The 23,007-nt window shown below is 40.3% G+C and overlaps 1 protein-coding gene and 1 non-coding gene across 5 annotated transcripts in view; both read left to right on the forward strand.

Annotated features, from left to right (window-relative positions):
- Positions 1 to 12,186: 12,186 nt before the first annotated feature.
- Positions 12,187 to 23,007, forward strand: part of ENTPD7 (ectonucleoside triphosphate diphosphohydrolase 7) — a 36,185-nt gene continuing 25,364 nt past the window's right edge. For 3 of the 4 annotated variants that reach the window (XR_009733774.1, XR_009733775.1, XM_061403071.1), the window contains exons 1-3: positions 12,188 to 12,374; positions 12,670 to 12,772; positions 14,107 to 14,289. Coding sequence is in view for 2 of the 4 variants with exons in the window: in XM_061403071.1 (XP_061259055.1) it covers positions 12,765 to 12,772; positions 14,107 to 14,289 (191 nt within the window). In the remaining 2 variants the exon portion in view is untranslated. Of the gene's footprint in view, positions 12,375 to 12,669; positions 12,773 to 14,106; positions 14,290 to 23,007 lie in introns of all 4 variants that reach the window. The other variant, XM_061403072.1, reaches the window with a different exon arrangement.
- Positions 20,630 to 20,700, forward strand: TRNAS-GCU (transfer RNA serine (anticodon GCU)). Its single transcript has one exon. It is a non-coding gene; the product is annotated as a tRNA-Ser (tRNA).

Raw genomic sequence — 23,007 nt, forward strand, 5'->3', positions numbered from 1 at the left:
TTTCCTACCTCCTTGAAGACAGGCATTGCTATGGGGTTTGCTTGACAAAGGAAATGTGAGAGAAGTATAAGAACCACACATTACCTCCCCTTGCCACCTGACTGGTGATGTTCAGATGGTAGAGGCACCATCGGGCTGGGGTCCAGGTGAGGATGATGAAGCAGTCACTTACTTGCCACCCTCTTCCTTCCAGATGAACTTTCAGCATGAACAAGAAAGAAATATCTGTGATTTTAAAGTATAGATTTTAGGACTATTACATACCACAGCATAAGCTAGCCCAGTGCTTCTCAGACTTTAATATTATGCACTCAAGAATTTGTAGAAATGCCACATTATAATTCTGTAGGTCTGGGTGGGACCTAAGATTCTGCATTTCTGACAAGCTTCCAGGTGATTCTGATGCTGTTTGAGATCCTGGGCCACACTTCAAATAACAAGGACCTTATCTATCCTAACTGTCTGATATACCCTCTCATCACATCTCTACATACTGTAGCCTACATGTCACCGCACTAAACTCTCCTAGAAAACAAATTAGCAAACAGACAACTTTCTTGGTGATATTCTTTATAAACCCTCAGTAACTTCCCACACCTGCAACTCTTCAGTCGAGCACTGTAGAATCTTATATTCTTAGGACAGTTGTTTTCCCTATGCTCTCTTCTACCTCCTGTCATTTTCTGTGTTAATCTGTGAGACCACTTGTTTTCTTTAGTAATAAATATTTCAAGTTTTAGCTTGGGCACGTGGCTTCTCAGCAGCTTTTCCCCAATTTCTCTTGCAGCTAGCTTTGTATGTGTGACTAATTTCTGGCGAGTGGGATGTGAGTGTAATTGATTTGAAACATCTGGGTTCTGCCTTTAAAAGGAAAGAGTATGTCCCCTTTGAATATTTTCCTCATTTTCTCCCTTCCAGTCACAGAATACAGACCCAGAAGATGTCAACCAGTTTTGGTCATGAGGACAAGGCCTACCTTAGCAGGTGGCAGAGCAAGAGGTAGAGAAAACCTGCTGCCTTATGGATTACAGTAACGCTCTGGATGACACGCTCTGTTACAGGAGAGAGCTTGTTCATGAAGTTGCTGTTAGCCTGAGTCTTCATTACAACTGATTTATATCCTAAGTCAACACATGTTCTTCCCTAGAATGCATTTTGCTCTTTGTTCTTATAAAAATCTCGTCTTGAAGGTCTAAAACAGGTCCTACTACTACTTACATTACTCTCTTTCCTTGAACTTCTGTTGTTCATGACCAGACATGAAGTATGAGTATAATATAGAATGGGATTGATTCTGGCAGCCAGAGTGGAAAATAAGACTGATTTCTTTACAGTTACTGAAAGGGAAATTGATTCCTAAATTATCAAGAATAGACCATAAGAGCTATAGGAATTCAGAGAGGGGGCAATCAGTAAGGACTGAAAGGATGAGAAGATACAGTTATATATGTTATCAGTTTCCAACTGGGGAATGTGTACAGGAAGACTTTCCAATGGGTATGTGGGGAATAGTGTAAGGGAATCGATTGTTGCTCCTCATCTTCCGTATCTCTCCTAAAATTAATCTTCCTGAGAAAGCAGAGCCTGTCCTTCCACCATATGAAAGACAAGAGTGCCTTTGCCCACCATCCTTCATCTCGTTAGAATTCATTGCCCTGGTGCATAAAAACCTCCATGTAGCCAACAACTGAAAGAGTATCTTCTTTTGGAACTTTAGTTACATCATCCTTTAAGCAATAAACTGTCTCTCTTTGCACATTTTTTTTTTCAGATGGTGGTAGTTACTATCACAACATTTTTTTTAAATATTTTCTCCTAAATGATCTTATTTATAAAAGAAAAAAAAGCAAAACAAAATCACTTATTTTGATCAGTCTAAGAAACAAACCTAATATCATGCCTAATATCAGGCAAAGCCCCCCCAAATTACTTTAGCTTCACTGGTTCTTATCCAGTAGGAAGTTTTAGTTCATTTTGTACTGAACATGAAATAAACACCAGAAAAAATTTTATTTGATACAGTAAATCCATATTATTATTTGGGCACAAACCTTCTCACTGCCACTCATTTTTTGCCTTCATTTATGCATTTCTATCATATCCTTGTTATTTTGACAGAAACATGTTGTAAATTGTGTAAATAATTCCCCTAAACAATTATTTTTACACCATTTTGTAAACCATACCTACTAGTCATATAATACCTTCTCTACTTTTTGCTGTTTATTTTCACAAAGTAGATAAAACTGCGTTCTTAAAAGCATCTACTTATGTACTTGGTAAAACAAAAGTGTTCTCCAAATAATATAATCTAAGATATAATACCCTGAACTTTTGGAAACCATTTCATTTAATTACAAGTAATATCTCCATCTCAGACGGTGACATGTTCTTTTAATTCTGTCAAATGTATAATTTTAAACTTGTTTAAATCTTGAAATAACAAACCTGTATATAATATTTTTATTATACCTACTTCTGCCTATCTGAAATGTCTTCTTATAGCCTTTTAACATGACCTAAATAATAGAAGTAGGTCTTTATTCACAACAAGAAAAATCATGAAACACATTTTTGAGGGGTTTTCAGCTCCAACACCAAAATGCCTCTAAGTAAAAGGGAAACAGTTAGTAGTCACTTGATAAAACTTTTTGAGTTTATTTCCAGAAATTGAAAAAGTGATTACTCAAATGAGTAACACATCCTTTTTCAAATGAGATGGTTTCTAATCCTTTAACAAATTTTAAGGATATGGAAAAATGTGACAAGTATTTGGCAAAATCCCACTTATTTATTTGTATAAAAATGTTCTTTGGTACTACCTATAATAACAAAATATAGAAATAGAATTGGTGATGACCTCTATCTCACTTTACCAAAAAAATAATAGCCATCTAGTGATCCAGGATGTAGTTTAAAATATTTTTAAACCCCCATTCATCTATTATTAAGAGGTACAGGCCAATAAACTTTTACTTTTTATGTAGTTATTTATCAGTAGATGGGAATCCCCATCAGGAGGAGTATCTTTTTTTTTTCTGCTGTAACATAATATTTTCACAATAGCTTAGTACCTGAAACAGTGTAAGAATTTGGCAGAATTTATTTAAAATAATAATGAATGAGACACTCACAGATCTTGGGCCTCAGCTGCTATTTCTCCCCTTAGGTGGTAGCAATGACGCATCCAGTAAGTTCCAGTTCCTTTACCCCTCAGCCTTACTAGGTGTCCTGCAGTTGTAGCCCAAGACACCACACAACAGGGTGCTAGCAAAGCTCATTCTTTCCCTAATCATGGCCTTAATTCTGGGAAGATGCCTTGTAAGCAACAAGTTCAAAAGAGAGTACAGAAATCAGGACTGGAAAACGAGCCCTGCCATTACTTTGTAGGAGTTTACTAAAAGATAGTGAGTTCTTCCTCCCTTTCCATTCCTTTCCTTCCTCTCTTACCAGTGGTCACCCTGAGGACTTATCAGACATGCAAATTTCTAGACCCTATCCTGGGCCTATCAACTCACATCTCTGGGAATGAAGCGTGGACATCTGCATTTTCCCTGCAGGTTATTCACGCTGAGAAATAGTCCTTTGTTATCACCAGGGTGCAAAGAGTCACACACGATTGAAGCGACTAAGCATATCACCCTACTAGTTCTAAACATCCAGATGATGCTTGTTCTGTAGACTAACGTTATAGTCTCAGCAGGGTCAGTAAAGCTTAATAGTGCTAGCCAGTTCACGTATTCTTTCAAATGGTACATGCCAGGCCCTGAACAGGTGTTTAGGGAACAAAGATGAATAACCCTAGACATGGTCTCTTTTCTGGTGGAGCTTAAGGTCTAGTGAAGAACACAGGCATTAACCAGAGGCTCACAAATGTAAAATTACAACTGGGTTGTATGCTGTGAAGGGAAAACATATGATGCCCTGAAAGTCTATGTTAGAGGGACTTGAATAGAGTTATGTTACACAGGGAAAGTGGCATTTAAAATGAGATCTTAAAAAAAAATAAAAAAAAAAATAAAATAAAATGAGATCTTAAAAATAAGAGTTAGTTAAGCCGAATCAGATGGGGAGCAGTAGAAGAGGTAAGGGAGGCAGAACTTTCTGGACAAAAAGACTGTTGTATTGCAGAAGTCGTGTAACTGAGAGGTTTAGGCCAGTATTTGAGGAAGCATAAACTGAGATGCAGCCTGGGAGGTAAATTAGGGGCCAGATCATGAGAGGCTTTGAAAGTCATGTTAAAGGTATCAGTTTATATCTTTAGAACTGTAGGATCTCATTTTGAGTTTAAATTAGATAACATCAAATTTTGCATTTTGAAAAGGTCATTTTGGCTGCTGTGGAGAAAGACTGAGGGCAGCAACCCTAGAAGGGTTGTTATTGTTATTTTATGGATAAGAAAATGAGCTTTAACGAACATAACTTCCTCAGGGTCACACAGCTAGGAAAGTTGTGTGAAACCAGCTTTCAAACGCTTACCTGCCTGACATCAGAGTGTAAACTTAGGCACACAGTGCTGCCTCTCTAGATCAAGGTAATAAATCCCAAAATAATTAATTACAATCATTTAAAAAAGGAAGAAACAAAGAGACTTCTCTCTGACTCATCCTGACATTGCCTTGGTCATGAATGTCAGAGATGAAGGAGGGATCATAGGGTAGCTGAAGTTCCATGACTTAATCCAAACTTCAGTTACCTCATCTGTAAAATGGTAATAGTAATAATACATACTTGTTTCAGGATTCAATCAAAAAAGAATGTTAAATTCTTACTATACTATCAACTAGTTAGAACCCAACAAATATTGATTATTATTATTATAATTATTATTACTTACTTTTCTTTATGACTGCCCATTTACCCACTGCAGAAATCGATGGCATCATGTTACCTAACTGCCAATCAAGAAACCAAGATGCCCACAACTAGTTACTGTCCTTTGCTTCTTTGCACAATCAACTTGTTTCTAGACTAGAGCACCAAATTTGGGATATCTCACAAATAAGCCAGACAATAATATGCTGACTTCAGGTCTGTGACATGTGTGACCTCAACTAATATATGAAATTTGTATCGTAAAGACTAGATTTAAATATTTTTAATTTCTTAAGTAAAACGGCTAAAATTGCAAAACTTTCCTTGAATATTATCAGAGAATGTAAACTGTCTGTTGTCCTTGACATACAAAGAAGATAAACTATCAGCAGGGAATGACACTTGGGTTATTTATCTAAGTAGATGTGATATATTTTTAATGCTCTGTGGTGCTGAATCCTTTATAAAGATATATGGGATATCTTTTCAAAGCAAGCAACTAGCCACAGTTATGACGGCAACAAACATTATCAACAATATAAATATCATCATTAGCGGAAAACAGCAGATGTGGGCCTCAACCCGTGAACCTTAAAGCCCTGAATTATGTGTCATTTTCCCGGCTGTTTTCCAGGTTCTATTTTCCCTTTTCACTCTTTTCCCCAAAGGTACATCCCTGACCTTGTCACCTGGTCCATGTTTGCCTTATGCAATGTGCATTTCCTCGTTGCCTTAGTGGTTTAGACCAGGGTGGTAACAATGAGGTTAGTGAGAAATGGCTGCTTCTGAATACATTCTTAAGGTAGCACCAACGGGCTTTTCTTATGGACTGGGGTGGGGGGTGGGTATGAAAGTAAGAAAAGGATTAAGGATAACTCCAAAATTTGGGGCCTGAGCGTATGGAAGAATGGAGTGGTTTTTACACCTTTACTAACATAGTATATCATCAAACATTTTAATCTTTCCCAGATTGGTAGCTGAGAAAATGGTATTTAATGTAATTTTCCCCTACATTTTAATTGTGAAAATTGTCAAACATACAACACATTGAAAGAAGAGTAACCCCTTTCATACTGATTTAAACAATTAAGGATATTTTTTTAGCTCAAATAATTGGCTATCCAGAGATAGAATGGAATTCAGGTTTCACTGGACTCAGTAACTTAACCATGTCATCAAGAATTTGGAGGGGGGCTCCCTCAAACACTCACTAAGAAAAGCAAATAAACTTTTTATTTGCTCCAGCAAATATGTCTCTTTGCCTGGAATTAGGCTGTGTGACCACTCCTGAAAACAACAGCTGTGGCCAAAGGATGGGACTTTGCCCATTACCTTAGGCCTGGCTTGCATGTCCCACTCCTAGAGCCAGGATGGAGTCAGAATCCTCAAATTCACATGGCCTATTGAAGGTGGCCACACTTAAAAAAATCAGAATGGGAACCAAGAAAAGGAGATTACTATCCTTCTCCCCATGCCTTCACCCCAAGTACTGTGGGCATTTTCAACTGCATCCCACCTCCCCAGCTGATATTTCTGAAGAGCCTTTCATTTCTGTGAATGACTTGTGGCACTGATTTCCTGTGTTTGTTAAATTTTCAATCATCCTACTTGTTAATTCACTTCCTACAGTTGCTGTCCTCATTTTGCACTGCTAGGCCATCATTTTTCAAGGTACTCCAACACATGGCTATAGTGTTATTAGACTTTTACTGAAGGTTCAGGGTTGTGGAGAGGATTATAATGTATCACAGAACTCAAAGATGAGTTCTAGATGTCAGTGCTATTATTTGAAATTTCCCTGACTACCTTGTCTTGAAGACTAGTGATTTTAAAATATGTCTGCAAATTGTTTGATACTTCTCCCTTCAAAAAGTGAAGCCTAACTGCCCCACCTTTGAATGTGGACTGAGAGTTAGTGACTGGCTTTTAACAAATAACATGTGGCATAAGTGAAGATATGTGATTTCTGAGGCTAAGTCATAAAAAGAAAAAGCTTCTACCTGGCACTCACATTATCCTTCTCTCTCAGATCACTCTGGGAGAAGCCAGCTGCCACATCATGAAGACACCCAAGGATCCCAGGAAAGAGTCCATGTGAGAAGGCACAGAGGCCTCCCACCAATAGACAGCATCAACTTGCCAGCCACGTAAGTATGCCATTTTAGTGGCATATATGTCAGTGCCAGTTAAGATGTCAGATGACTAGAACCCCAGATGACATCTTGATTGCAACCTCTGAGACCCTGAGCCAAACTGCTTGTAAATCCCTGATTCACAGAAACTGGGAGAGATAATTTATTATACAACCACAGACAGACAATCGGAGAAGGTGATGGCACCCCACTCCAGTACTCTTGCCTGGAAAATCCCATGGACAGAGGAGCCTGGTGGGCTGCAGTCCATGGGGTTTCAAAGAGTCAGACACGACTGAGCGACTTCACTTTCACTTTTCACTTTCATGCATTGGAGAAGGGAAATGGCAACCCACTCCAGTGTTCTTGCCTGGAGAATCCCAGGGACAGGGGAACCTGATGGGCTGCCGTCTATGGGGTTGCACAGAGTTGGACACGACTGAAGTGACTTAGCAGCAGCAGCAGCAGCAGCATAGACAGACGATATAGGGACTCTCTTGGGCTGCTCTCTCCTGTCTTGTCTGCCACCACCTTGCACAGGTCCCTCATCTTTCTTTTATTTCACTTTTTTTTCTTTACCAGAGCTCCCCAAACCCAGTCTCTAGAGGGAATGCTCAAAATTTCTGTGTTTTATTTGGAGAATAATTGAAGTCTTCTTGGTCTAAACCTCTCCCATCTAGAGTAGCCCAGGGGATCCCACTTTCCCTGACCAAACATACCCATTATCATCCAAAACCTAAATATTCTGTCTTCCTACCAGGCCAGCTGATACCAGGCCCACTCAAACAGCTGCCAGCTTTTAAAACAATTATTCTTGCCCTAATAGAAGTATGCGTGAGCATAGTGCTACATGAGCAGACAAGAAGTGCATGAGCTGACTGGGGGAGCTCACAGAGAGAAGGTGACACTTGAGCTGAGCTTTGAGGAGTTCATTTGGTAGAGAAGTGAAAGAAAGTCATTTACACAGAAGTAATAACAAGTGCAAAGGCTCAGAGGTAAGAAAAGGCATAATTCTGAGAACTGTAAATATGTCAGGGTTATATGTGAGAATACCTATTGAGTAGCTTGGATGATATTGGCGGTTAGATCATATAAGGCATTTTAAGCCAAGACAAGAGGAGCCTGGCAGCCTACAGTTCATGGGGTCACAAAGAATCGGACACGACTTAAGCACACATCAGTCAGGAGACCACAGCTGACAGAATCCCCTGATTCAACTGATTTAAAATAAGAACAATAATGAATTTAGTACCTTAAATAATAAGTCCATAAATAGGGCTTCTCCCATGATTTTTCCTATATTTCTATTCTGTTATTCCCAGGATTGCCCCCTACCCCGATGGTTGTAGTCATTTTATGATGACTACAGCGGCTCCAGGTATCCTTAAGATTACTTCTGGAGGTAGAAAAGGGTCCTTTTCTTCTCTCTCTCTCATTATGTAAACTTTTAATTTCTTTTAAGATGGAGGAAATCTTTCCCCAAAATGTCTTTCATCCTCCTCCCATTCCTCCCAACAGCTGACTTCCCTTTAGCTAGAACTGCACCATATGCCCAGGCTCAATACTTGGTAAAGGAATAGGCCACTATGATTGATACAGACCAGTCACAGTTTACTCTCTAGGGCTGAGGTGGGAGCTAGCACTCTTGAAACACATAGCCAAGCATAGCAGTGTGGTTTCTACAATAAAATTGGGATTCTGTTAACAAGGTGGAAGAGAGGTCGTTGGTGTTTTGGGTAGGGAGTCAGCAGAATCTGCCATACTATGCCAAGGAATTTGGACGGGAAACCACAGAAGGATTTTAAAACAGGAAATAGCATGATTATATTTCATTATGTCAGAATAGAAGGGTACACAAGAGGGGAATGGGTCTTTGGAGGTAGGGTGACCAGTTAGAAGATTTCAGCAGATGATATTAGAGAGAATTTTAGGTCTTTGAATTAGGAACACCCAGTGACTAACCCAGAGAAGGAAATGGCAACCCACTCCAGTGTTCTTGCCTGGAGAATCCCAGGGACGGGGGAGCCTGGTGGGCTGCCGTCTATGGGGCCGCACAGAGTCGGACATGACTGAAGCGACTTAGCAGCAGCAGCAGCAGCAGCAGTGACTAACCGGATGGAATGGGAAAAGGAAGTAGAAGGAATAGATTCAAGAATGACTTGCAGATTTCTGCTTGGGTGAATCACAGGGTATTTCATCAAAGTTGGGAATACGCATGGAGGAAGTTTGGGCGGATAAGGTAATGAGTGGAGCAACAGTGAATTTGGTCTTGGACAATAAAGTACCTACAAGACACATCAGGAGAGATGAGTAAACTTGGAGGGGAGAGCGAAGACCACCTTAAACTCCATTGGAGGTTAGGGCAGGATGAAGTGTGGAATGAAGGACAATTGATGAGAAATTAAGCTAAGCATACAACTAACACATAGTGTGGGGCTGGTTTGACTGATTTTGCTCAGGGCTGGGTAGAGTCAAGAACATTTTGAGAAAATTGCAAATTTAACTGTAGACAAGCCTTTAAAAAGCAGTTAAAAACCTGTTTTGAAATGCATATTTCTGTAATTTGTTTCAACATGTTGAATTACAGCAAATGAAATGGAGAAATGATCTCAACCCATTTTTTTGGCCTCCTGACTGGAAACCTCAGAACTCAGCCCTGTAAGCTGTTAATCAAATAAGCACTGCAGGCTTTTGTAAAGAATCATGCTTTACAAATGCTTGAAGGCAGTATTGGGATTAAAAGGTAGGTTTCTTTTCTGTTTTTTACATTGTATTTATTTATTTTGGGGTGCACTGGGTCTTCGTTGCTGTGCATAGCCTTTTTCTAGTTGTGGTGAGCAGGGGTTAATCTCTAGTTATGGTAAGCAGGCTTCTCACTGAGATGGCTTCTGTTGTTGCAGAGCACGGGCTCTAGAGCCCGAGGGCTCAGTAACTGTGGCACGCAGGCTCCGTTGTCTTGCGGCGTATGGAAACTTCCCAGACCAGGGATCAAAGCCCTGTCCCCTGCACTGGTAGGCAGATTCTTAACCACTGGACCACCAGGGAAGTCCTCTTTTCTGTTTTGTAACAATAGTTATGAAATGTAAATTTAGAAGATGTTTGAATGCACCATCAAGTTCTAATAGTTCATCAACCATATACATTAAGTACAACTTAAAACATAAATAGGCATTTTATTTCTGCTCAAAAACACTCATTTAGTGGAACGCTGGAATTTAAAATATACATAGATTAGATTTATAACTGCATAGTTAGTAGGCAACTTCAAGAATTAAAAAAAAAAAAAGAAAGCCAAAACATTTGTTGAATTTTTCCCACATCTATCTTTTTCTAGGCACCAAACTGGGCTCTAGAACAAAAAAAAACCACTTGACATTTGTATATTTTTGTGATTAATCCTAACTTTACACAACTATTCTACTCAATGTAGTTTCTGGGGGCCTGGATAAAATATAACACTTGAAGCAGAGTAAGGATTGAGGGACAAAGAAGAAAGGTGAGAATTGAAGCAAGCTAGGAAACTCAACCAGGTTGGGAGGGTAATGGAGGAAAAAAGAAACAGTCATGAGAGACTGAATATACAAACTCGATAATGGTCAGACCACATATGACAATTAAAACTCTGACCCACAATCAGCAATCAGCTCAGCAATCAATCTGCAGCAATCAGCCAAGAATTCTTATGACTGGTCAGTGACTGTCAGCTTCCCCAATTTTTGCCCTGCTTTTCCAACTCAGGACCAACTGGAGAAAGTCAAATATGCTCTACCAAAACAATCACATAAGATGCCATACTTCTAGTAGCCTGCCTCCAGCTTCCCCATGCCAGTACTCTCAAATCAGTGCATACATGAAATCTTCCCGTTTTGTTTTTCTACCTTAAACTTTCCCACTCCCCTGACAGTCTTTGGTTCTCTGCCAGATGCCAAGTGATAGTGAATGACTGCCTTGTTTCATTAGGTATAGAATAGCCTCTTTGTTCTCATTTGGGTGGTCTTCATTTATTCCCACAGTCATTCATTCACTTATTGTCATATATGAATCTATTTTGTGTGCCAGGGAGTGTCCAGCATTGCTGTGGAAGCGGATAGTCCTTGCCCTCAAGGATATCCTGTCTATTGGGATAGATACATACATAAATATAACTAACTCAACGTGGTGAGTGAAACAGTAGGCATCTATAAAGGAGGTGTAGATCAAGTACACGACTGAGCGACTTCACTTTCACTTCTCACTTTCATGCATTGGAGAGGGAAATGGCAACCCACTCCAGTGTTCTTGCCTGGAGAATCCCAGGGACGGGGGAGCCTGGTGGTTGCCGTCTATGGGGTCACACGGAGTCGGACACGACTGAAGTGACTTAGTAGCAGCAGCAGCAGCAGATCAAGTAAGGCTTTTAGGGAAAGTGACCCTGAAATCGAAGGTAAGGGACGAGGCTGAGTTCATCTGGCAAAGAGGACCAAGGCAGGTGGAGGCGAGAGGTAGAGGAGGCGGAAACCAGAGGTGTGCGACTGGAGCATAAAAAGGGAGCTGAGCAGTGGAAGAGGCTGCATTGGCAAGTCGTGGACGGCCATGTATGTGCCACGTTTGTAAGGACTTGGACTTCATCCTGTCCTAGCGGTTCCCTCCTGGAAATGAGAGGAACCCCTGATAAACCAAGCAGAAAAGCAACATTCAAGAAACATCCTTGTGTCGCCGCTCGTAATGTCTGACTCACAGTAGACATTCACTGAATGTTGGATGAATGGATATAAGTGCTTCGGTGTAGTCGTCATTGTCCCCAGTTTATGTTTTTTTTCTCACGGGACAAGACAGGGAATCCGGGGCATGTTTGAGAGACTGTAGGGAGAACTGCCGTTCTGGAGGGCAGGGTTTGTGGACACAAAACCTCCGATTGGCTGTAGGCAAGGAATGCACCTTTGTCGCGAACCCCCAGCTCCTAATCTCTCACCCACCCCCACTCCCCCAAAAGGCCAGCGGCTCTGTCCCGAAAACAGCCTCAGAGAAAGAGGCCAGTGGAGAACTCGCGCCACCGACAGGGCAGCAGCCGCTGGGTACCTGGGCGCAGTTTGCTACCTCTCCCCCTGTGAGCCCCCGCCGGCCCATCCAGGCGGAGCCACATACGACACCCTTCCGGATTGGACGCGCCGGAAATCCCGGGGCGGGCAGTAAGGCCGAGCGCTCTATGGGATTGGCCACCCTGGCGGACCTACGTGCGGCCGACAGAGCTGGTTTGCCCGTCGCTCAGGCTGGAGGAGGGCGGATCCCTCTCCTCGGGTCCCCTGTCAGTCATTGGCTCTCTGCGGTTTCCTTGGGGACGTGGCGCCGCCGGCTGCCCGGGCCTCCTTCCGGCTTGTTTAGAAGCTGCTGGGAGCGCTACTGGACCTAGAAGAACGGTGCTGAGGGAGCCGGCTGGCCGTTCGACCGGTGAGTGTGAGCATGGGAAGGCTGTGGGGCCGGAAGGGGAGGCGAGGGAAAGAGGAACTCCCATCCCGGCCACCTGGGGACGGCGGGTTCCTCGAGGACGTTGCCGGCCCTCTAGAACACCCGGCTCCCAGGGAACCGGGGTAGGGTCCATTGAACCCCAGGAACGAGAACAAACGCATCTGGAGTGGGAGCCCGGGGAGTGGGTGGGCGCCATGGCTTCTCGTGAGGGGGAATGGGGGTATAGTCTCGTGGGCACTGCTGGAGATGAACCTGAAACCCAACCAACTCTTTCCAGGCTGTAGACTTAGGAGATGCCGAGGACGAGGAGACTACCTTTCCAAGGCAAAAGGAAAAGGAGGTGACAGACATTGAGACCACTGACGGGAACCCATGGCTAGGTAAGATTGCACACTTTATCCTCTGCTGGAAGCTCAGCTGGGGGCTGGCAGGCAGGTTGAGAGGCCTTGGGAGGTTGTTACAAGTGAGGTTTGCTTTAGGGCTGCATGTGGACTTTGCAGCCTGGTCAGATGGATGCAAAGAAGATCAGAGTTGCATTCTTTTGAAGGCGGATACAGCAGTACTTTTCAGCAGTGTCCCAGGGGTGATTGAGTGAGTGCTTGCTCTGTTCTAATAAGTGCTACTAGGTTGTAATGTTCTTTCAGATTTCCACTTGAGTGAGGCTAGGTGCCCCTTGAGGAGGTGAAACAAAAACACAAACAAAAAAATTTTTTTGTTTTGTAATGAACTTTGAAAACAGACTGAGGTGCTTTTGAATTAGTATGAAAAGTGAACTTCACAGTTGAATACACTTATTCATACATTATAATACTCTGAAGGTTTCAGAAAAGATTTATGTGGATATGTGGGTCAACTTGTAGCAAATGAGACAGTTGTCAAATAGAATAAATGGAGAAAGATGCAGGACAGTATACCTACTGGTGTAAAACCAAAGGAGTGGAGATACACACAAACACACATACACAGATACATTACCTTGATGGTATGTATTTACTCTTGTGTATGCATAAAGTCCATGATATTGCAAAGAGTCAGACACGACTGAGTGAGTGACACACATATACATAGAATGTCCCTGGGGAACAGTGAGATTGCAGAGAGTCAGACACGACTGAGCGAGAGACACACATACACACAAACACTGAGCGAGACACACACACACACACCCACACACACAGAATATCCCTGGATGGGTAATAGTGGTTGCCTCTGAGAGGGAAATGAGGGGTTAAGGCATAAGACTCACTCTCCACTATATATCCTTTAAACTGATTTTTTTTTTTTTTTTTTTTTTACTGTGTGTATATGTTACCCATTAAAATAGTTTTAAAAATCAGTTAATAAATTTTGTCTCTTCTGTTTTTTTTTTGACAGTATTCTTGGTGGGACTGTTGCAAGTGCTCTGATTCTTCAATGTTATATGAGTTTGCACAGGGAGACTGGTGATCTTTTCATTAACATGAAGTTAGTTCTTTGAATTTCACCCCAAAGTGCAGGCTCTGGAAAGAGAGCAGAGAGGGCTTTTTTAGTTTATATAGTAAAAGCTCCATGAACCATATAGGTCCTTTTCTAAACTTTGAGACTAAATGAACATTTAGACTTCTGGTGGCATACATTTTTTTGTCTTTATTAGGAAGGGCTTTAACCTAGCTTTAAAACCATTTTTAGCACTCAATTGTAGAGACTTTTCTTACTAATGTTTGTCTTATTTCAGGATCAGTTTTTCCTTCCTCTGCCCAGCCTCCTGGTACTTCACTGTGCCCACAGTGAGCCCATTTTCCCGGCAGCGGGTGGCATTCCTAGGACTCTTCTTCATATCCTGTCTCCTTTTACTTATGTTAATCATGGACTTTCGACATTGGGGTGCTTCATCACCACGAGATAGGCAATATGAAAGGTGAGTCAGCTTTACATTGCTTTGACCAGCTTTGGCAGTGAAGTCATAAATATTTTGATAAGCTGTTTAACATATTGCTACCTTAGGATGAGATGGTTAGATAGCATTACTGACTCAATGAACGCGAATTTGAGTGAACTCCAGGAGACAGTGAAAGACAGAGAAACCTGGGGTGCTGCAGTCCATGGGGTCACAAAGAGTTGGACACAATTTGGCGACTGAACAACAACCACCTTTGACTCTTTTGGGGAATACTGGGAAATACTGCACTTTTAGTTAAAACTGCACGCCACTTACTACATTAAAAAGATCTTAATCCCTATTTTGGCAGTGTTCAGTTCTGATTGAGAAATGCTAATGCTACCTTTTAACCATGAAAGGCATGTTTCTCTTTCCGTGTTTTGGTGGGCTGACTTAACTGGGTGCATAAATGTTTACAATTGTTACCTACTCTTGATGAATTGACCCTTTTATGGTTATTAAATGACTTTTTATCTTTGATTATATTCTTTGCTCTGAAATCTACTAGCCTGGTATTTCTATGGCAGTTTCAGCTTTCTTGTGATTAGTGTTAGCATGATAGATGTTTTTTCATTCTTTTAGTTTTAGCCTTTTAGTTTCTTTGTGTTTCAAGTGTGCTTCTGGTAGACAGAGTTCAGTTGAGTCTTTTTACCCAGTCTGACAATGTGTGCCTTTTATGTGGGCTGTTCAGGTTTTTCCATTAATCAATTATCTTCAGGGTTTGATCTATCTTGCTATTTGCTTTCTGCTTGGCACATCTGTTCTTTGTTTGTCTTTCCTCTTTAGCCCCCCTTTTCTTGAATACATTTTTTTATGATTCCATTTTATCTCCTTTGTTGTTTTGTTAGATATAATTCTGTTTTTTATTTTTTCAGTAGTTGCTTTATGGTTTAAGGCTTAGAGTATACATTTTTAACTTACTACTTCAAGTAATATACCTCTTCACACAGTGTAAAAACTTAACAACAGTGTACTTTCATTCTTCTCTTTCTCCTTGACCTTGGTGCTATTGTTGTCATACTTCTTACTTCTTCTACATATGTTATAAGCTCTACCATACATTATTATTTTTGCCTTAAGCATTCAATTATTTTTTAAAGAGGTTTTTAAAAATAAGAAAAAAGGGCTTGTATATTTACCATTTCTGGGTCTCTTCATGCCTTTGTATAGATTTCGTATTTCCATTTGGTATCATTTTCCTTTTGCCTGATAGTCTTCCTTTAACATTTATAGTAGTATGAATCTGTGGTTGGTGAATTCTTTCAACTTTTATATGACTGGAAAAGTCTTTATTTTGCTTTCCATTTAAAAGAAATGTCCACTGAATACAGAACTCTAGGTTGATCTTTTTTTTTTCTTTCTTTAATTTACAGATGGTACGTCACTGTCTTCTGGCTTGTCTTCGGAGAGCTCTGTTGTCATTTTTCTCTTTGTTCTCTCTGTACATAATGTGTCTTCCTCTGGCTGCTTTTAAGGTTTTCTCTTTATCACTGGTTTTAAACAATTTGATTGTAATGGGCTTTGGTGTAGTTTTCTTCATGATTCTTATGTTTGTGATTTGTTTATTCTTGGGATTATGGATTTATAATTTTTAGTCAAATTTGGGAAAATGTTAATATTATTTCTTCAAATATTTTTCTATACTCTCCCACTTTTCCTTTGGTGTCTCCAGTGACATATGTTGAGTCATATGAAATTTTCTCACAGCCCACTTATGTTCTGCTCACTTTTTTTTCCCTAGTCTTTTTTTCTCTCTCTGTTTTTCTGGATATTTTATACTGCTGTGCCTTCCAATTCATTAGTATTTTCTTCTGTGAGTCTAACCTATTGTTAGTTCCATGAGAGCTGAATACCTTTTTTCACAGAAAATACATTCGGAATTATTTAATATAGCTTTTATTTGATATAGCCTACCAGTGCATAGAAGGTCTGTATTCCTTTAAAACAGTTATTTTGCTATTTTTTATTTTTTTTATTTATTTTATTCTATTCAGCTACACTGGGTCTTAGTTGCAGCATGTGGGATTCAGTTCCCTGACCAGGGATCGAACCCTGCTCCCCTGTATTGGGGTGCAGAATCTAAGCCACTGGACTATCAGGAAAAAGCTTAAAAATATAGATTAGCTTCTGGTTAGGTTACAGAATGAAATGGTAATATGTTGTGTTCATCATCTGCAACATGATTTTCTCCTTACTGCTTCCCAGAAAGTATCAGTTAGGAGGCTTTGGGCTACAAGTAATAGTCAGACTGACTTAAATAATAAGAATGTTTATTGGCTCCCAGAATGAGAAGTTCAGGGGTAGAAGGACCACAAGTTCAACATTGGCTCTCAGGATGGGAGTCTCTGTCTCAGTTGCCCATTTTGTCCGCATACTAAGTGGTTGTATCATAGCAGCCAGGGCTACCTCCATTCTCACTCGTGTCCTGTAGGAGAGAAACAGGTCTTCCATGCCCTCTTAAAAGAATGAAGACCCTTCCTGGAAACCTCCAGCAGCTCTTTCCTTGAGTCTTTTTTTGGTCAGAATTGGGACACATGCATCCTCCCCTTAATATTTCTGGGTTGTTCTGTCCCCAGAATTTCTCATTTCCTATTCACTTTGGTCATTCATTCATTAAAACATTCAACAAACATTTATTGACTGGCCACTATGTGCTGAGGGATAGGAACCACGGCATGGAGACCTTGGTGCTTTTTTTCAAGAAGTTTGTTTTCAACTTTCCTCCTCCAGTAACAGTATTGTTTTGTATTTTTCTTTCTTCCTTGCCAAAGAGGAAACACTTCTTTAGATCAGTGACAGAGTTATTAACAATTGGTCTTGAGAAACCTGTTCGCTTTAGAAAACTCAATCCATAATTTGAGTGTTTTAAATGCTTATTGAGATTTTTTCGACATACTTGAGCAGAGTTTCTCATTGGAATATAGCATGGTCTAATTATGGATTTATTTGTAGGATAATATGGCTAGAGTAAGGACTACTAGGCAGTGAGTGGTGATCTGTACAGCTAGAGGGGCAGATCAGACTGGGCCTGTTAAGCCATTTTAGGGGGTTTAGACATTATCTTAAGGGAAGAGGGCAGGCTTTGAAAAACTTTGAAGAGTGATGTGATCAGAACTGCTTTTTAAGAAAAGGTCACTTTGGTGGCATTATGGAGAATAAATTGGAATACTCCAGTAGAGAGACGATGATGGCCTAGACGTGGGTGGCAGCAATGATGATGGAGAGAAGAAAATGCATCTGAGGGACTCATTGGAGGTAGAGTGATCTGATAGTCTCATCCACTACTAAACTCAGGTGGCCAGATTCAATAAATACTTACGCTGAATTAACTGAAACAAGTCAGCCCCAGAGCTAAGGAACACTCAGACTGTGCCTGTATAGTGACAACAAAATCCTCACACCCCTGACAAAATCTTTACACCCTGTAATGCTCTGGCTAAGCAGCCAGCAGCCGTATAGCCTTAGAGCTCCTTGTTCTTTACTGAAGGGTTGTTTGCATATGGCCACAAATTACCACGTGTCCTTAAACTTCACTCATGGCTGCCTATATGAGGCATTTAGGAAACAAACATCTGTTGAGAGCTTGCAGCATGTGAGACACTGAGCTAGATGCTAGAGTACAAAGGTGAATAAAACGTGGCCCCTGAACTCAAGGAATTTGTAATCTAGGTAGGAAGGCATATGTGAAGGAATAATTGTTTCCCAATGAGATAATAGTTTAACTGTGTAGAATCAGGAACAAAGAATCAGGGACTGTACATAGTCAAGAATCAGGAATAAAATTAAAAAGCAGAAATTAACCAGAAGAGGCTTATGAGTAACCATATCTGATGTCACTAAGTTCATGTATTAGGAGCTTGTGTACTGTAGTGATGTTAGACTCAAATAGAGCCTCTTTGCTTTTGTTTTACAAACTATATTTTTGTTTTTTTAACTTTTTATTTTTAGAGTGTAGTTGATTAACAATGTTGTGTTAGTTTCAGGTGTACAGTAAAGTGATTCAGTTATACATGTATCCATTCTTTTCAAATTATTTTTCCATTTAGGTTGTTACATATTATGGAGCAGAGTTTTCTGTCCTATACAGTGGGTCCTTTTTGGTTATCCATTTAAAATATACTACTGTGTACATATAGTGATGTTCCCTGGTGGCTCAGACGGTGGCCCTCCTGCTCTCCTACAATGCAGGAGACCTGGGTTCAATCCCTGGGTCAGGAAGATCTCCTGGAGAAGGAAATGGCAACCCACTCCAGTATTCTTGCCTGGAAAATCCCATGGACGGAGGAACTGGTTAGGCTACAGTCCATGGGGTCGCAAAGAGTCGGACACAACTGAGCGACTTCACTCACTCACTCACTGTGTACATGTACATACTGTTTTAATTAGCGTGGTTCTCTCTTGTCTCAGGCATAGCAGGTAATAGCCAGTTAGAATGGTGGTAGTGGGAAGGGTATGGTGGTCATTAGATGTAGACACACTGATGATAGTGGTTAATAATATGCTGACATCTTGACAGTAGGTGGGAGAGAGGAAATTTATTAAAAGTAGACTCAATAATTCAGATTTTCTACAGACCATGTCTATAGTGGTATTCAATTCTATGAGAAAAGTGTATTAGTCACTCAGCCATGTCCCACTCTTTTTGACCCCATGCACTGTAGCCTGCCAGGCTCCTCTGTCCATGGAATTCTCCAGGCAAGAATACTGGAGTGGGTAGCCATTTCCTTCTCCAGGGGATCTTCCGACCTAGGGATTGAACCCAGTCTCCTGCATTGCTGGTGGATTCTTTACTATCTGAGCCAACAGGGAAGCTCCTGAATCATTTGGGGACCTTTAAAAAATACAAACAACTGGACCTTTTCTCAAGGAGATTCTAATATGCAGCCTAAGTTGGGAAGCACTGTTCTACAGTTCAGTTATATTTATCTGGGAACATGGCATTGTGGTATAGGGACAGAGGGTTGATTTTAGAGTTAATCAGCCCATCATTTTCTAGTTGAGTGATCGTAGACAGATGTTGTACTCTGGTATCTCATTTCTTTAAGTATAAAGTAGAGGTAAAAAATGCCTGCCTTGTCATTTGGATTAAAAAAGAAAAGCATCTGGGACTGCCTGGTGTGCACTGCGGATGTTAGGCTTGTTAGTATTATTTGAAATAATCTTGATTTTTTCTGTTCTGCTTTCTGCCCTGCAAATATACAGTGAAGGTAAATGAAGGTAAGGGGCAGCACTAACTCCATTTAAAATTTTTCGTCCAGAATTTGTTTTTTGTGGTGGCTGTTACTGTTAGGCACCAGTGAGCATTAGCTGATGATAAAATGATTAAGCAAATAACTAGGAATTGAGGGAAATACCCATCACTTAAGTTCAATACCTTATAAACAATTAGGACAAGGACTTGTAGTTGTGGTTTTTATATCACATACATTTAATAGTCATTTTTTTTTCCAATTTAAATTGTGGAAAATATTTTAATTTGAATTTTTTCAAATTGTATTGAAAACTGTATTTTAATTTGAATTTTTTCAGTCATTGGTGGAACCTACCATATCACTTTGGTGGTGATACGGCCCCAAATTTTAGAAGCATGAATGGGGGTTTTCCCTCAATATCAAAACCAAAGAATTATTGTTATATAAACATGTATTCACACTGTTGCTGAAGGAGAAAGCAGGAGGTTTACCTGAGAACTAGAGTTTAGAAAAAGGTAAATTTAGAGATTGGTGAGTGTCAGTAAGGTTTGAATCCAGAACTATTTTTTGATTTATGCTTCTAAAATAAACTTTATTTTTTAGACCAGTTTTAGGTTCATAGCTAAATTGAGCAGAATTGCAGAGATTTCTCATATACCCTTTGTCCTCCCCCAACATGCACAGCAAAGCTATCTTTAAGAATATTTTTTGTTAGATGTGTTTTAGTCAACTGTTTATCTAGTATGTGCCATATAATATGTGCTCCAACAACTTCATCAGACTTACTTTGTATTGTTCACCCATTTATTCATTCATTTATTCACTTAACAAATACTGTCTGCACAGTTCCTTCTTTGCGCTTGTCACATTTCAGGTTTCATTGACCATGTGTGACTAGTAGCTATCCTATCAGACAGTTCAGATGGAAATATTTCCTCCAGGTCAGAAAGTTCTGGAATGTGCTAGCCCTGGATGCTGGTAAATTGTTAAAATATATTAATAAATTTTAGTTTAAGGGATTCTTTTTAGCATGTGTACATGTATATTGTGCAAGACAGTGAACAGTTGTATTCAGTACATTTCTTTTTCACCTTAATGTTTAATGATGTTCACTTTTTGTTAGGGCTTCCCAGGTGGCTCAGAGGTAAAGAATCTGCCTGCTGAGCAGGAGACCCAGGTTCAATCCCTGGGTTGGGAAGATTCCTGGTAAAAGGAAATGGCAATCCTCTCCAGTATTCTTGCCAGGAGAACCCCATGGACAGAGGAGCCTGGCAGGCTACAGTCTATAGAGTCATAAAAGAGTTGGACATGACTTAACAACTAAGCATCACCAACAACAAAACCTTTTTGGTACCCCCACTGCTGTCTTTATTAGTGGGGAAATTTTTGTCTGGCTTATTGTTCTGAAGAATGTCTTTGGTAGCTATTGAAGGTGCCTTCATGTTCCTTTGCTACCTGGAATAACTGAGTGAGAGCTTCTGTGTCAGTGATTGGCTCAATAGTGGCCTTCCTTAGGAGTTTTAATTCTGCTTAAAGCAAGTGAAAAGGAGCCATTACTTATGGTTAGAATAAAAATGATAAACAAATATACAGATGAAGTTAAGGGTTCTAATGTATAGTGGAGCAATTCAGAGATTTTGCTAGTGAAATGGAAGACATTTTTTTGCATTTATTCATTTGCTTGTCCTTAATGGTGTTCATAGTGTTTATAAGCAGAGCTTTAAATTATAAATGTTTCTGACTGCTCTGATTAATCTTGTTAGGAAATAAGTAGTAACTTTACAAGATGCTTTTCTGGGCATGTAGTACCATCATCAGTCATGCACAGCTGCTTTGGCTATAATGTCATTATATTTGGTTTTGAGCCTTGAACAGAGTTGGGATGATGACAATTCATCAAAGAGGTGGTAGCTCCATGCTAATGGAGGCCACTTTAGTGGACTTTTGGCATGTTACTGAGATCTTTTTGATCTCTAGAAGTGGTATAATTTGTGTTGATTTTGTAAGCTAATGGCTTGGTCAGTTATTGCTCTAATGCTGTTAATGTTTTGAGGATAATGGCAGCGAAAAGCCAGTTGTCTTCCAGTTCTACCTTGGGTGATGTATATGTGGGTATCTTTCTTTTCACTGACTCAGCAGTGACTGGAGGGAAATCATGCTTCTCATATAGAAAGGATTGGTGGGTTTGAGGCGGGGGTAAGTGCATGTGATGGTAAATTGGATGTCTTCTGGGACAGTGGGTGTGAGGGATTCCAAAGCTTTTGGAGTTTTTCTCTTGGGCTTTAAGTCCTCTTTAGGGATTGACTTAGTGCAGTGTCAGCAAAGCAGGAGGATCCAGCAATGCGAGTAATTAATCATGATGGCTAAGTCTAGGATTGCAAATCAGAAATGAAAATATCCAAGAAAGGACCAGTGATGCATCTTAGTTAGGAGCCTAGACGAGGAAGGGCTTCTAAGAAGCCTGAATAGGTCATAAGAGGTCAGAATTCCAGGAAAAGATGATACTATTACTTCAAGCCAAAGGGAAGAATTTTTCTTCAGTTACTCATCTGTACGGAAGATGAGAAACATAGATACTTCTGCAGCCTGCAGCTACTGATGAGAGATTCAGGTGGAAAGTATAGCATAAATGCCCTCTGGTCCTGTCTTTCTTTCTTGTATTGTAGTGTCAGCTGACTTTTTTCTGCCAGTGCACACAAGGCGACTTTAAGAGAAAAGAAAGCGAAGTTGAGTTTTACCCAGATTAGAGTTTTAAGGTTTCTTATTGTGACAGGAACCAAAGAGTATGACAGGATGCTTTGGAAAGCCATTGAAATTTTCTAAGAAAGAGACCAACTGATTTTGAGTATAGCTATACAAAGACTTAGGTGAATTGTTAACAGACCAGCAGCTTCATATTGTGAGCTCTAGGCCCAAGCCAGTCAGTATTGATTGATACATATTGGAGAAATGTGAGGAACATTCTGACTGTATTGGGGCGTGCAGTTAATGTACTCACTGTTGAGAAACTGAGAATCTAAATGGAGAGGTGGAGCAAACATGAAAGAAATTTTAGGGCTCAGCCTGAAATATAAGCAAACTGCTTCAAGAGAATAACGACACTCCAAGTCATTGTGAATATTACAAGCATCGGCATTGTTGAGTGGAGGCTTCTTAAGAGCTGGAAAACCATGTCAAAGAAGGGAAAGGGGAAGGAACAGGAAGACAGACAGACGGATGTTTGTTAGAAAGAAGATTGTGTTCAAGTAGCGGCTCTCAAAGTAACCCTTGGAAGTCTCTGAGACCCTTTTAGGGGGTCTGTAAGGCCAAAACTATTTCAATAAAAATACTAACATATTTTGTGTTTAAAAAATTCATAACACAATTTATCATCTTAATTGTTTTTAAGTGTTAAGTATCTTCACATTGTTATGCAGCCAATCTCCAGAACTTTTTCATCTTGCAAATCTGAAACTCTATACTCATTAGACAACAACCCTAATTTTTTCCCTACCCCCAGCCCCTG

Source organism: Bos javanicus, chromosome 26, assembly GCF_032452875.1.
Source record: "Bos javanicus breed banteng chromosome 26, ARS-OSU_banteng_1.0, whole genome shotgun sequence".
NCBI classification, from domain to species: Eukaryota; Metazoa; Chordata; class Mammalia; order Artiodactyla; family Bovidae; genus Bos; species Bos javanicus.